Source organism: Podarcis bocagei (assembly GCF_964188305.1).
Source record: "Podarcis bocagei genome assembly, chromosome: 7".
In the NCBI taxonomy this organism is placed as follows: domain Eukaryota; kingdom Metazoa; phylum Chordata; class Lepidosauria; order Squamata; family Lacertidae; genus Podarcis; species Podarcis bocagei.
Window position 1 is genome coordinate 9507995 of NC_138132.1, and position 15203 is coordinate 9523197.

General features: G+C 47.9%; 1 protein-coding gene across 4 annotated transcripts in view; it reads left to right on the forward strand.

Moving 5' to 3' along the window:
• The window catches only part of B3GNT8 (UDP-GlcNAc:betaGal beta-1,3-N-acetylglucosaminyltransferase 8), a 30856-nt gene extending 16300 nt beyond the window's left edge, over window positions 1–14556 (forward strand). For 2 of the 4 annotated variants that reach the window (XM_081200497.1, XM_081200498.1), the window contains one exon: window positions 9543–14556. In XM_081200497.1, coding sequence (XP_081056623.1) covers window positions 9550–10770 — 1221 coding nt within the window. In that variant the 5' untranslated portion in view covers window positions 9543–9549 and the 3' untranslated portion in view covers window positions 10771–14556. Of the gene's footprint in view, window positions 1–196; window positions 357–3138; window positions 3980–9542 lie in introns of those variants that run through there. The other 2 variants (XM_081200496.1, XR_014009772.1) reach the window with 2 other exon arrangements.
• The last annotated feature ends 647 nt before the right edge of the window (window positions 14557–15203 follow it).

Here is a 15203-nt window from a genome sequence, read left to right on the forward strand (position 1 = left end):
GGCAACCTGCCCATGTTTTCTCAAAAGCAAATTCTACTTGATGTGAACAGGGGCAAGGCAAATAAGTGGCCTTGTCTCTATGTGGGACAAGAAGCTACAGTTAGAACTGGATATGGAACAACTGATTGGTTCAAAATTGGGAAAGGAGTACGACAAGGCTGTATATTGTCCCCCTGCTTATTTAACTTATATGCAGAATTCATCATGCGAAAGGCTGGGCTGGATGAATCCCAAGCCGGAATTAAGATTGCCGGAAGAAATATCAACAACCTCAGATATGCAGATGACACAACCTTGATGGCAGAAAGTGAGGAGGAATTAAAGAACCTTTTAATGAGGGTGAAAGAGGAGAGCGCAAAATATGGTCTGAAGCGCAACATCAAAAAAAGAAGATCATGGCCACTGGGCTCATCACCTCCTGCCAAATAGAAGGGGAAGAAATGGAGGCAGTGAGAGATTTTACTTTCTTGGGCTCCATGATCACTGCAGATGGTGACAGCAGTCACGAAATTAAGAGACGCCTGCTCCTTGGAAGAAAGGCGATGGCAAACCTAGACAGTATCTTAAAAAGCAGAGACATCACCTTGCCAACAAAGGTCCGTATGGTTAAAGCCATGGTTTTCCCAGTAGTGATGTATGGAGGTGAGAGCTGGACCATAAAGAAGGCTGATCGCCGAAGAATTGATGCTTTTGAATTATGGTGCTGGAGGAGACTCTTGAGAGTCCCATGGACTGCAAGAAGATCAAACCTCTCCATTCTTAAGGAAATCAGCCCTGAGTGCTCACTTGGAAGGACAGATCGTGAAGCTGAGACTCCAATACTTTGGCCACCTCATGAGAAGAGAAGACTCCCTGGAAAAGAGCCTGATGTTGGGAAAGATGGAGGGCACAAGGAGAAGGGGACGACAGAGGACCAGATGGCTGGACAGTGTTCTTGAAGCTACAAACATGAGTCTGACCAAACTGCGGGAGGCAGTGGAAGACAGGAGTGCCTGGCGTGCTCTGGTCCAGGGGGTCACAAAGAGTTGGACACGACTAAACAACAGCAACAAATATGTTGCCTTCCCCCCTAGTTCCTCAAGCATAACCAATTTATTTGAGCCAGACAGCAGGTCATTATTGATGTCACTAAGGTGGCAATAGACCCAGGGGGTGGGGAGTATTCTTTAAGTATTTAGCCCTCGGAATTTCATATAACTTACAGTACAACTTAGAATGAACAGTGTCCTCAACTGACTGACTTCCACAGATATGGATTCTCTGAGGATGTTTTTCTATCAAACTTCCAGGAATTTGGTTTTCATTGTCTGGAACCTCAAGGTTACAAATGCCATGCGAAGGGCAAGGGGAAATAATCTGAACCAGACAATGAAATTCAATCAAATATATTAAATATAGGCCTGGCTTCATTTCAACTCATTTTGTGGCACGTGACAAGTTGGCCTCTGTCCCTTCGCTGTAAAACGGAGACTATATGACCGATCTGTCGTGAAGGCAAACGAAATAAAAGCTTGGAAAATGCTTATTGGTTCCTACATTCAGGGGCTGGGAGCCAGGCAGCTAGTCCTCATTAACTTGAAGATAAGCTGGCAATAAACCCTGAAACAAACTAATGAAACATATTGTGTTCCAACTAGAATGGGGAATATGTCAAATGTTGGGTAGATTGCTGATGTGGCCCATGTTTACCCAGCAGATCGCCCATGTTGAAGATCTGGGTGGGGTTTTATCCTGACTAGATGGAATCATAGAATTGTAAAATTGGAAGGGATCTGAGGGTCATCTATTCCAACCCCCTGCCGTGAAGGAATGTCATTCTGTCAAGAAGTACTATGTCTTTGCAGACGCTCCAAGGGTCCCTATTTTCCAGGGATGCGGGTGGCGCTGTGGGTTAAACCACAGAGCCTAGGACTTGCCGATCAGAAGGTCGGTGGTTCGAATCCCTGTGATGGGGTGAGCTCCCGTTGCTCGGTCCCTGCTCCTGCCAACCTAGCAGTTCGAAAGCACAACAGTGCAAGTAGATCAATAGGTACCACTCCGGTGGGAAGGTAAACGGCGTTTCCGTGCGCTGCTCTGGTTCGCCAGAAGCGGCTTAGTCATGCTGGCCACAAGACCCGGAAGCTGTACGCCGGCTCCCTCGGCCAATAAAGCGAGATGAGCACCGCAACCCCAGAGTCGTCCACAACTGGACCTAATGGTCAGGGGTCCCTGTACCTTTACTATGTCTTTGCAGACGCTCCAAGGGTCCCTATTTCCCAGGCACAGTCCTGGATTTACAGAAGCCATCCTGGTTTCTGATTTGATCCTGGAATGTCGCACTTTTCCTTAGGACGTCCCTATTTTCAGCAGAGAAATGATGGAGTTATGTGACCCCTGAACCAAGGAGATAAGTCACTATAGAACCTTTAGAAGACACCTGAAGGCAGCCCCGTATAGGGAAGTTTTTTTAAAAAATGTTTAATGTTTTATTATGTTTATATGTGTTGGCAGCCACCCAGAGTGGCTGGGGCAGCACAGTCATATGGGCAAGGTATAAATAATAACATTGTTATGGAGCAGGACATCCCTATTTCCATCAGAGAAATGTTGGAGGGAATGTCTTTGAATGTCAGTTGCTGAGAATGGCTAGAGCATGGGTAGGCAAACTAAGGCCCGGGGGCCGAATCTGGCCCAATCGCCTTCTAAATCCGGCCCACGGACGGTCCGGGAATCAGCGTGTTTTTACATGAGTAGAATGTGTCCTTTTATTTAAAATGCATCTCTGGGTTATTTTTGGGGCATAGGAATTCGTTCATCCCCCCACAAGGTCTGAGGGACAGTGGACCGGCCCCCTGATGAAAACGTTTGCTGACCCCTGCCTCTAGGAGGAGGACTGCTGTTTTCCCCAGGTCCTGGTTTTGTCATATGCATTGGTAAAGGTAAAGGGATCCCTGACCGTTAGGTCCAGTCGTGGCCGACTCTGGGGTTGCGACGCTCATCTCGCTTTATTGGCCGAGGTAGCTGGCGTGCAGCTTCCGGGTCATGTGGCCAGCATGACTAAGCCGCTTCTGGCGAACCAGAGCAGCGCACGGAAACGCCGTTTACCTTCCCGCCAGAGTGGTACCTATTTATCTACTTATACTTTGACGTGCTTTCGAACTGCTAGGTTGGCAGGAGCTGGGACCGAGCAATGGGAGCTCACCCCGTCACGGGGATTCGAACCGCTGACCTTCTGATCAGCAAGCCCTAGGCTCTGTGGTTTAACCCACAGCGCCACTTGCGTCCCTGTCATATGCATAGGATCTGCCATTTTGGGAATAGGATGCTGGCTCAGGTGGGCCTCTGGCCTGATCCAGCCGGCCACTTCTTAGGTCCTTATCTTCCCTCTCTCTTCCTCCAGCTCCTTGCACAGGGGGCAGAGAAGGAAGAATTGCATTAGCTTCTAGCCTGTGGCTTCCCTTACCCTTTGAACCCATCCCAGCAACTGGGGTGGAAAAGTTTTTAACTACAGGGAGGAGATTTTTCTCTCTCCTCCGCCTCCAGCCATTGCCAAGGGGGAGTGGCAGATGCCCTTTTCAGAGATGCCAAGCGCACTGTTTTGTCTCCCGGCCTGCGCGACTGTTTAGTTTTGCCACCCAGGCAGAATTTAAATTTATCCCCTTGGCCGGTGGCCAGGATCGGACGGTAGAAAGCCACAGCAGGAGGGGGAAATCCAGCAGCATTTTGTGTGTGTGTGCTTGTCACATGAGGCACATCTATGCACTGGAACTCCACCGGAGAGCGGCTCTGTGCTTGCACCACGTGAAAAAGGGCCGCGTGCGGCGGAAACCGGCGTCTTTCCTCCCAGGGGAACAGGCCTTGGCACACCAGGGACAACTGCCTCTTGGCGCCAGGGCTTGTGAACACAGCAAGCCTGCTAAAGTCACAAACGGGAAACCTCTAAGTGCAGGAAAACTGTGCCAAAGAACACCAGGTCTATAAAACCTGCAGTAATGAAAAGGTAAGTGCATAAGGGACTGTCCGTTTGTTGACCTGTAATATACTGTCACGTTCTGGTGTGCTGGGTGCAAGCACATACTCACTCTTTTTTTTAAAAAAAAATACCGTATTTTTCGCTCTATAACACGCACCAGACCATAACACGCACGTAGTTTTTAGAGGAGGAAAACAAGGAAAAAAATATTCTAAACGAAATAGTGGATATATGATTTTTGTGGTTCATGCTGTGGCCACAGACATGTGATCTGACAGTGAGTTTGGAGTAGCCCAATGCAAAAATCCTGAGGATCCATGTGGATCCATGCTTTGTAACCATGGAGGAGGGAAGGAAGGGGAACCATGGATCCTCTGCTCACGACTGCAGCAGATCCCCCCCACCCACCCGCAGGCATTCACTCCATAACACGCACAGACATTTCCCCTTCCTTTCTAGGAGGAAAAAAGTGAGTGTTGTGGTGCAAAAAATACGGTAATTATTTCTAAAATTGCAAATATCAAATTCAACATCCACATTCATTTTCTAACATAAACCTATTACATAATTAACTAAATTAAAATATACCTAACTACTCTAAACTTCTCTTTGCTGTATACAAATATAACACAGTTAGAAATTTTATATTAAAGCTTTTATATTATAAACAATATTTCAAATTCCACTATACCCCCCCTTCCCCTTCACCCATGTGTGATCTCTTTCCCCCCCTTCTTCTTCTTCTTCCGTCTTGTTCTGTTGTTATAATTTAATCATTGTTCAGCTGATTCTTTTATTATTTCCTTGCTTACCCCTGCACGTTTTACACACTATCTGTTCCGAAACCATATTTTTCCATATATTCCTTCACTCCCACTCTTTAATTATTCTCTGATTTGAATGGCCTCTAATAGTTGCCGTCATCTTTGTCATTTCCACAAACTCACAGAGTTTACTTTGCCATTCTAGTAATGATGGTATTTTCTCCCCCTTCCAGTTCTTTGCGATCAGTATTCTGGCCACTGCTGTTGCGTAAAGGAATACATTTTTCTTATCTCTGGGAATGTCATTTGATATTATGCCTAACAAAAAAGCCTCTGGCTTTTTGGCAAACGAAATCTTGAATAATTTTTTTCAGATCCTCATATACCTCGTTCCAAAATGTCCTTACAATTTTGCATCCCCACCATCACATCCTCACTCTTAAGGGTCACAGGCCAAAAAGAAAAAAAAAGAAAAGAGGCCATCCTGGAAAATGATGCGTTGCAGGGGGTTGGTCTAGATGACCGCTGGGGATCCCTTCCGACTCTGCAAATCTATGATTCTATGGTTCTAAGAAGCAGAGACCTTGCAAAGATACTGCACTACTGTGATGAAAACAGCAGTTCCTGGGCCATTGCACAGAATGAGCCAGGAAGGAAATGGGTAAAATCCTTTAGAAGGGCCCCATCTCTCACATCATGGAGCGTTTATGGCTAGGTTTACCCATGCCCAGAAGAAAGAGGTGTAGGAAGGGATTGTACCGCTTCATGCTACTGCTTTCAAATGCTTCCCCATTTTTTATTTTTTATTTAACTCCTTGCAAGCTGAGAACTAGCAGATCAGGAAAAAGGGTTCTCAGTCCTTTTGACAGCTGTGTGCTGTGGTTCGTTGTTTTTTGTTTAATTGACCGTACGTTATTAATGTAGAGCAGGGGTGGCTAAAATTTTGCGACCCAAAGGCCGTTTGCATCGTTTGCCAACCCCTCCGGGGCCGCACGCCAGCCGTGGATGCGGCCACAGTGCTCAGATCAGCAGAGAAGTTTTAATTTCACTCTCCGCCTCTCCCTGTATGAACCCTGCGCTCATCACCCAAGGGCCTTCCTTGTGTGCCTCCTCCATGGGAGGTCCAGAGGGCAGCAACACAAGAACGGGGCCTTTTCTGTGGTGGCTCCCCGTTTGTGGGATGCTGTTGCCAGGGAGGCTGGCTTGGCGCCTTCATTCCATATCTTTAGGCGCCAGGCAAAATCTTTCCTCTTCAACCACACTTTGGGCTGGTTAAACAATCTATGGACTATTAAATGTGTCCGGGCCCCCCGCGGTTATAAATAATAATTTAAATTATAAATAATGCTCCAAGACAGGGTTTTCTGCCACCTGAAATTTTCAAGACTGCTGTAATACTAAGTGGGAGGAAATTTAGCATTATAGTCCATATATATATATGTGTGTGTGTGTGTGTGTGTGTGTGTGTGTGTGTGTATAAAATGAAGACAATTGGCTGAATACTAACAGTCCTTTTTTGGGGGGGGATAATGGTGGAGAAAATCACCACAAAGTTTGTTTGTTTGTTGATTGTGAGGCCAGTCGCGGTACCACCCCCACCCCGGGGTAGTCAATAAACTTGAATAAACTCAAGCAGTCAATGATCTGGTTTGCAAATGGCCACAACTTTATTGATTTATTGATACAGGTGGATTTTTGGCTCAAGGATTGGGTTTATATCCGTTCCAGCCCCCGCCTCCAGACAAAAATAGTAATTATTTAATTTTAAAAAGGTAAGGGAACTCAGTTCCCCGGAGTTTTTGCTCCCCACAAAAGTCCTGCTAAAAACCACAGACTCATCAGCTTGACTGATATATTGGCCAAAATGTCTGCTAAGTATCTCCTGCAAAGATTGGAGGGTCATTATCGTATACCGGTAGTAGTAGACCAGGCAGGTTTCAAGGAAGGGAATTTCCTTTGGTAATTGCTTCTCGCTCAACCATTTGGTAATGGGAAACCACAGCAGAACCTGCACAGCATTTTACAGCTTTTATTGACTTAATTGCTGCTTTTGCTTCCATAAATAGAAGTCATCCCTGGGATAAATTATTAAACGCCAATATTGATTCGAGACTTTAATTTTTAAGTAGTGTGCTTCAACACACAAATGTGTCCGAAGGTTCGAAGAGGCTCTTGCACATGGGTAGGCAAACTAAGGTCTGGGGGCCGGATCTGGCCCAATCGCCTTCTCAATCCGGCCCGCAGACGGTCCGGGAATCACCGTGTTTTTACATGAGTAGAATGTGTGCTTTTATTTAAAACGCATCTCTGGGTTATTTGTGGGGCTTGGGAATTCATTCATTATTTTTTCCAAAATATAGTCCGGCCCCCGACAAGGTCTGAGGGACAGTGGACAGGCCCCCTGCTGGAAAAGTTTGCTGACCCCTGCAGAAGAGATTCCTACATCTAAAGAACCCCAAGAAGGCTCTGGTTTGTAGCCAGTGCGAGTCCTACTCAGAGTAGACCCGCTAGAATGAATGGGCATAATAATAATAATAATTTTTTATTTATACCCTGCCCTTCCCTGTTCAGAAAACTGGGCTCAGGGCGGCTAAAAACAAATTTAAAACACTTAATTGTAATACAACATAGAAGCAACATAAAATACAGTACAAAAGCATGACTAACAATAAAATTCAAAGTTCAAAAATCAATTTGGGGGGAAACCATCTAATAAACATTAGATTGGACTAGCTGGCTGAATTAGTCCTAATTGGGCCAGCGAGGAGGCCAGGAGAGAATTAGCTATGGGGTCCCAGAGTGGGTAATCTTCATAAAAGAGGGGGGGAGGGAAGAGAAGGGAAATAAAAGATCAGGCTGAATTCAAATTAAAGGCCAGGCGGAATAGCTCTGTCTTACAGGCCCAGAGAAAGGAGGTTAAATCCTGTAGGGCCCTAGTCTCATGGGACAGAGCATTCCACCAGGTCGGAGCCATCACTGAAAAGGCCCTGGCCCTGGTGGAGGATAGTCTGACTTCCTTAGGGCCTGGGACATCTAAGCTATGGTTATTCATGGACCTTAAGTCACTTACCCTATTAATTCCAGTGGGTTTACTCTGAGTAGACCTTAGTTGGCTACAAACCCGTATTGTAGCTCCATTTTAACTTTTATATCAGCGATATAGTTTTGCATAATCAGAACTTTCATATGCCTAAGATTCTGGGCTGGCCTCTAAACATCTATGCCGGTGGTACGATTTTATTCTCGCTATCGCAAGCTGGCACTAGAGGATTACAGAGACCGTTCTGTGCTGTCCTGGCAGAAAACGACCGAGCTATTAAGAGTGCTAAATCCCGTGCCACTACTGCGGCCCGTGTTTTGTTAGCCCCAGAATGGAAAACGAGCGAAGTCTCAACTAAAGAAGATTGGCAACTTAAGCTGGCAGAAAATGCGCAGCTTACAGACTTAACATATAGAATAAGAGAACAAAAAGAACATACATTTAGAGAAGACTGGAAAACGTTTATTGAATATATGGTGGGGAATTGTGTACTCTTGAAAACGCTGGCAGCATTAAGATAAATTCAACAGTGTAGATGAGTTTTGATGGATGTAATAATGGAATACGGAATGGTTTAGTTTTTGTAAAATATGCAGGGATTTATGATGTGCAAAATGAACCGTGGAAAGAGAAGAAGGGAAGTCATTGATACTTTAAGGATGTTTAAATGAGTATTCTAAATTGTAAAACAGAATACATATACTGTGTGAGTGTCTGGAGGTGGTTGGAGGATGGATGGCGGCCAACAGATTGAGGTTGAATCCTGACAAGACAGAAGTACTGTTTTTGGGGGACAGGAGGTGGGCAGGTGTGGAGGATTCCCTGGTCCTGAATGGGGTAACTGTGCCCCTGAAGGACCAGGTGCGCAGCCTGGGAGTCATTCTGGACTCACAGCTGTCCATGGAGGCACAGGTCAAATCTGTGTCCAGGGCAGCTGTTTATCAGCTCCATCTGGTGCGCAGGATGAGACCCTACTTGCCCGCAGACTGTCTCACCAGGGTGGTGCATACTCTGGTTATCTCCCACTTGGACTACTGCAGCGCACTCTACGTGGGGCTACCTTTGAAGGTGACCCGGAAACTACAACTAATGCAGAATGTGGCAGCTAGACTGGTGACTGGGGGCGGCCGCTGAGACCACATAACACCGATCTTGAAAGACCTACATTGGCTCCCAGTACGTTTCCGAGCACAATTCAAAGTGTTGGTGCTGACCTTGAAAGCCCTAAACGGCCTCGGCCCAGTATACCTGAAGGAGTGTCTCCACCCCCATAGTTCTACCCGGACACTGAGGTCCAGCTCCGAGGGCCTTCTGGCGGTTCCCTCACTGCGAGAAGCAAAGCTACATGGAACCAGGCAGAGGGCCTTTTTGGTAGTGGCGCCCGCCCTGTGTAACGCCCTCCCATCAGATGTCAAAGAGAACAACAACTACCAAACTTTTAGAAGACATCTGAAGGCAGCCCTGTTTAGGGAAGCTTTTAATGTTTAACAGACTACTGTATTTTAATACTGTGTTGGAAGCTGCCCAGAGTGGCTGGGGAAACCCAGCCAGTTGGGCGGGGTATAAATAATAAATTATTTTATTATATATATAGAGAGAGAGAGAGAGCGCGCGCTAAACCCAAAGAGGTGGATTTTGGAAAGAGAAAAACGTTTTACAGATGGTGCGAGTACTATGAATGGGATAATGTTTGCCATCTTTAATTATTATTAATAATGATTTTTATTTTCCACCCCGTTCCTCAGCCCTTCCGAGCCTCACTTTCCCCTCTGCTCTTGCTTTCCAGGAAGGAGATGAAACCTTCGCGGTGCATCACCGTGGCTACTGCTTTGCTGAGTCTGGTCGCCCTCAAAGCCTACATTGAGTGGACTGTGGAGGAGGCTGAGAGGGTCCCGACCCCTCACGGGGGGCACGGCGTCCCGACCACGGCCCAGCCCCCCAAGGAGGACTTGCCGGCCTTCACCCTGCAGCGCTTCAACGCCTCCTTGCAGCAGCTGCGCCAGAGTATCCCACGGACGAACGCCTACTGGAACGAGAAGCAGCACCAGATCTTCCAGGACTTGGACGACGGGCTGGTGAACACTTCATGGAACGACTGTTCCGCTGGGCCCGAGGCAGCAAGCCGGGTGGCCAAAATCAGCGACTTCAGCTCCTATCCAGAACTTTACAGGAACTTCCTCCTCTACGACGAATGCCGGAACTTCTCTCTCTTGATCAACCAAGCGGGCAAGTGTTCCGGCACCAAGAACCGCACTTTCCTGCTCTTGGCTATCAAATCTCTGCCGGGGAATTTTGCCGCCCGCCAGGCCCTGCGGGACACGTGGGGGCGCGAGGGCGAGCCCGGAGGGTTGCCCGTCCGCACGGTCTTCTTGCTGGGCACGGCCCAGGGCCGCTTGGGGCCTCGGCTCCAGAATCTGGTGGAGTACGAGAGCCGGAGCTACGGCGACATCTTGATGTGGGACTTTGAGGACACCTTCTTCAACCTGACCCTGAAGGACTTCCTCTTCCTCAGCTGGACCGCGGAGTACTGCCGGGACGTGCGCTACATCCTCAAGGGGGACGACGACGTCTTCATCAACACGCCCAAGGTCTTGGAGTACCTGGGGTCTCTAGACGCCAACAAGATGCTCTACACGGGCCAAGTGATGGCCAACGCTTCGCCGTTCCGCGTCCGCCGGAGCAAATACTACGTCCCCGAGTCGTATTACGTGGGGCCTTACCCGTCCTACGCGGGGGGCGGGGGGTATATCTTTTCGGGGCCGCTAGCCCGCTGGCTCCACCTCATCTCCCGACACATTGCGTTCTACCCCATCGACGACGTTTACACAGGCCTTTGCTTCCAAGCCCTGGGCATCCTCCCCGAGGCGCACCCGGGCTTCCTGACCTTTGACATCGCGGAAAAGGACCGCAGCGATCCTTGCGTTCACAGCAGGCTGCTGCTGGTCCACCGCCGCAGCCCCCAACAGACCTTCCAGCTGTGGAAGCAGATCACAGACCCGAACCTCAGCTGCTGAACGATGGGAGTCAGGAACAATGGGTTCGAGACGCTTCCTGCCGAGCGCTGAAGGCGGACGGAGGCAGATGTGGTGCAGCCTTCTGTGTCTTTGTTGGACATGAGGACCTCCGGTGTGCAGTTGAGGGAGGGAACGGCCTCCTTGAAAAGTCTGTGTGCGGAGAAAGGGCAGTTCCGAGTGGCGGCGCCACGCCACTGCCTTCGTATTCTGCTTGGGCGCTTCCTAGAGGCAGGGGCCAGAAACCGAATACTAGGTCAGAGGGGCACCAGACCCTCTTTCCTAGGCCTCTCCTTAGGTTTCTGTTTTAGGTCTGCTCTGGGGTGGCAGCATGGAGAGGGGAGAGGTTGGCCGGTGGCGCAGCGGGCAGCCCGGTAGAAAGCAGAGGACCAGAGGGGCGTTTTTCTGAGGAGTGGTTCGGAAAGCGTGGTATTACAGTGGCAGAGGACATGTCTGGCCGCATCAAGGCCCACCTTCAATCTCTTCGACCGGGGGTGGGGCCCTTTACTGCCAAAGGTCCGCATTCTCTTCCGTGCCATCTTCTGAGGGGCCACATGCTGGCGGTAGGCGTGGCCAGAGGTACAAGTGGGTGGAGCAATTGGCCTTTGTATAGGAGGCAGGTTTCTACACCAACAGACGCCGCCTATCCTCCACCTGGACAAGCAAAAGGTGTGATCGGAGTTCAAGGAGACATTTGTGGAATCATGGGAGAGTTGGAAGGGACCCCGAGGGTCATCTAGTCCAGCCCCCTGCAATGCAGGAATCTCAACGAAGGCATCCACGACAGGTGGCCATCCATCTTCTGCTTAAAAGTCTCCAAAGAAGGAGGGTCCACCATCTTCCAAGGGAGACGGTTGCACTGTTGGAACAGCCGTTTGGGGTGTGAAAAATGGCCAAAGTAGGGTATGGCTTGGAGACAGGGGGTATGACCAAAGGAGAGTTCTTCCTGGTGTTTAGTCAGAATCTCCTTTCTTGTAACTTTAATAATAATAATAATAATAATAATAATAATAATAATAATAATAATAATTTATTTGTACCCCGCCTATCTGGCTGGGCTTCCCCACTCTGGGTGGCTTCCAAGAAAGATTAAAAAATACATTAAAATGTCACACATTAAAAACTCCCCTAAACGGGGCTGCCTTCAGATGCCTTCTAAAAGTCAAATAGTTGTTTATTTTCTTGACATCTGATGGGAGGGCGTTCCACAGGGCTGGCGCCACCACCGAGAAGGCCCTTTGCCTGGTTCCCTGTAACCTCACTTCTCGTAGTGAGGGAACTGCCAGAAGGCCCTTGGTGCTGGACCTCAGTGTCCGGGCAGAACGATGGGGGTGAAGATGCTCCTTCAGGTATACTGGACCGAGGCCGTTTAGGCCTTTAAAGGTCAACACCAACACTTTGAATTGTGCTTGGAAACGTACTGGGAGCTAATGTAGGTCCTTTCAGGACCAGTGTTATGTGGTCTCGGCCGCCACCCCCCGCCACCAGTCTAGCTGCCACATTCTGAATTGCAGTTTCCAGGTCACCTTCAAAGGTAGCCCCACGTAGAGTGCATTGCAGTAGTCCAAGCGGGAGATAACCAGAGCATGCACCACTCTGGCGAGACAGTCCCCAGGCAGGTAGGGTCTCAGCCTGCATACCAGATGGAGCTGGCAGACAGCTGCCCTGGACACAGAATTGACCTGCGCCTCCATGGACAGCTGTGTGAAGCCATGGGTTCAGGTCCTACCCTCCAGAGCAGGAGAAAAGAAGCTCGCTCCACCTTCTGTGTGGCATCCCTTGAGACATTTGAAGGTGGCTTTCATATCTCCTCTCAGTCTCCTCCTATCCAGGCTAAACATACTCAGCTCCCTCATCCGTTCTTCATAAGGCTTGGTTTCCAAACCCTTGATCATTTTGGTCGCCCTCCTCTGCACATCTTCCAGCTTGTCCATATCCTTCTTAAATTGTGGCACCCAGAACTGGACACAGTATCCCAGGTATGGTCTGACCAAGGCAGAATACAGTGGTCCTATGAGATCCCTTGATCAAAACACTAGACTGTTGTTGATGCAGCCTAGAATAGCATTAGTATTTTTATTTATTTATTTGCTGCTGTGTCACATTGCTGACTCAAGTTAAACTTGTGGTCCCACTAATACCCCAGTATCCTTTTTTACACGTACTGTTAGTAAACCAGGTGTCCCTGTCCCCCACCATCTTATATTTGTTCACCTGGTTCTTCCTGCCTTAAGTGCAGAACTTTACATTCGTCCGTATTGAAATTAATTTCGTTATTTTTGGCCCAGTTCTCCAATCCGTTAAGGCCATCTTGGTGCGTGGGGAACAAATATCCAAGCTGCCATTGCCTTTAGAAAGAAACAAACCTAAACATGCAGAGGGGGGGGGGGTGTGAAAATAAGGAGGGAGCAATTCTACTGCAACAGCTCAATGTTAGGGAATGATAAATTTTCAGATTTGGAAAGGCAAACAACTCTGACTCTCTCAGATCACCCAGGTTAAAAAACATTTGGAGGATCAACCCCTGATAAAAACATTTTTCTGGTGTGTAGGTCTGCAGCCCTACCAGGGATGTCGCGCTGATAAATTTCCTGCAATGCAAGTGGGTTTGACTAGGTGGCCTTTGGGTACATATCAGTACATTTCAGATGCTTGTCAAATTTGCTTTCAATCAAACTCTTTGATCGCACAGTGGGATTCTTATACAGCTCATGTACCAGATTAGCTGGCTCAGCTAATCAGAAATATTAAAAATCCAACATGCAACTTGAATGCCATTTTCTTCCCGCTGAAGCAAGCAGGGCTGCTGACATGAACCACCACTCAGGATCCTAAGGCTGCCATCTTTTTGTCCTGGACTTTAGCAGAAAAGTACTTGGACACGTTGAAAAGCAGGTGCAGCTTTTATGACACTTTCTGCAGAAAGACTTAAGTCAGGGGTCAGCAAACCTTTTCAGCAGGGGGCCGGTCCACTGTCCCTCAGACCTTGTGGGGGGCCGGACTATATTTTGAAAAAAATATATGATTGAATTCCTGTGCCCCACAAATTACCCAGAGATGCATTTTAAATAAAAGCACACCTTCTACTCATGTAAAAACACCAGGCAGGCCCCACAAATAACCCAGAGATGCATTTTAAATAAAAAGGACACATACTACTCATGTAAAAACACGCTGATTCCCGGACCGTCTGCGGACCGGATTGAGAAGGCGATTGGGCCGGATCCAGCCCCTGGGTCTTAGTTTGCCTACCCATGACTTAAGTGGTACGGAAACCTCTGCCTGGTTCACACCTGTCAGGCTGCTTATAAAGATCAGGTAAGAGTGGTACTGAGTCTGGGTTGGACTCTCATTCCTCACCTTCATCACCCCAGTGCCGGATCTGGGTACAGGCTGGGCGGATCCTGCTGAAGAGTTCTGTATTATCTGACGTGTTTACCCACCGCAAGCATTTCCCCCCAAGGTCTGTGGCTTGATCTCCCATGTCCAAGGCACCCAAAGAACAAAGGAGCCCAGGAAACCTGTCTGTGCTACTGGCCTCCTAGTGTTTAAATACACCTTAAGGAAAAGTGTCCACCTTCATCAATGGCAAAAAATAATTAAATAGAGGTGTTCTATGAAATCACAGGCTATTAGTTGCTGCCTTCTTGGCTGCATCTTACATAGAAATTTGAGGAAGGTTTGGATGTTTCCATGTGATCTGTTTAAAGAGCAGGGAAGACTAATTCTCCCACACTGCAATGATGTACAGCTATCATAATAAAATATGCCTCAGGTGCTGTGTATTGATGATGTGGTTTGTGTCTGCCGTGGTTGGAAGTTATACTTGTTGCTGCTCTTTGGAAAGTATTCGCAAGTGCTTTTAAAATACCAGGCTAGTAATCTAGTGCCAAACTATTATTTTGCAGCAAGGCAGTGGTTCCTAAATGATGGCGCAGCAGGGAGGCAAGCTGTTTTCAGTGTTGTGTTTTATAAACCAAAAAGTCTGCCTTTTGGCTGGAGCAAGCAGCCGAGGCAAAAAATGGAAGGGCGACAGGTGGTATCAAAGGGACAGAACGGGGTTGTAGACAGGAAAGCAGATGGCCAAGGAACCTTTATAGTGTCCTTCCACATGATGGCTGACAGGTGGTAAAAACAAATAACAGGTAAACTAGGAAAGTACTCCGATACAAAATTTTAAGGAACGTGCCCTAAGATGTTGGATTCTGTACCTAGTACCTGTTTCCAACTAAGTTCTACTCAGACAAGAGCCTCTGAAATTAATAAATCTGCATTGGTCATGGCCATTAACTTCAGTAGGTCTACTCAGAGGAGGGCTGGCATTGGAAGCGACCCTGTGGTGCTGTAGTGCAACTGCAGAATATTCATCGCAGTCAGGGTGAGATGAGATGAAGCAGCTAACTTTGCTCTACCACAGCTTTAATCATTCTAACATG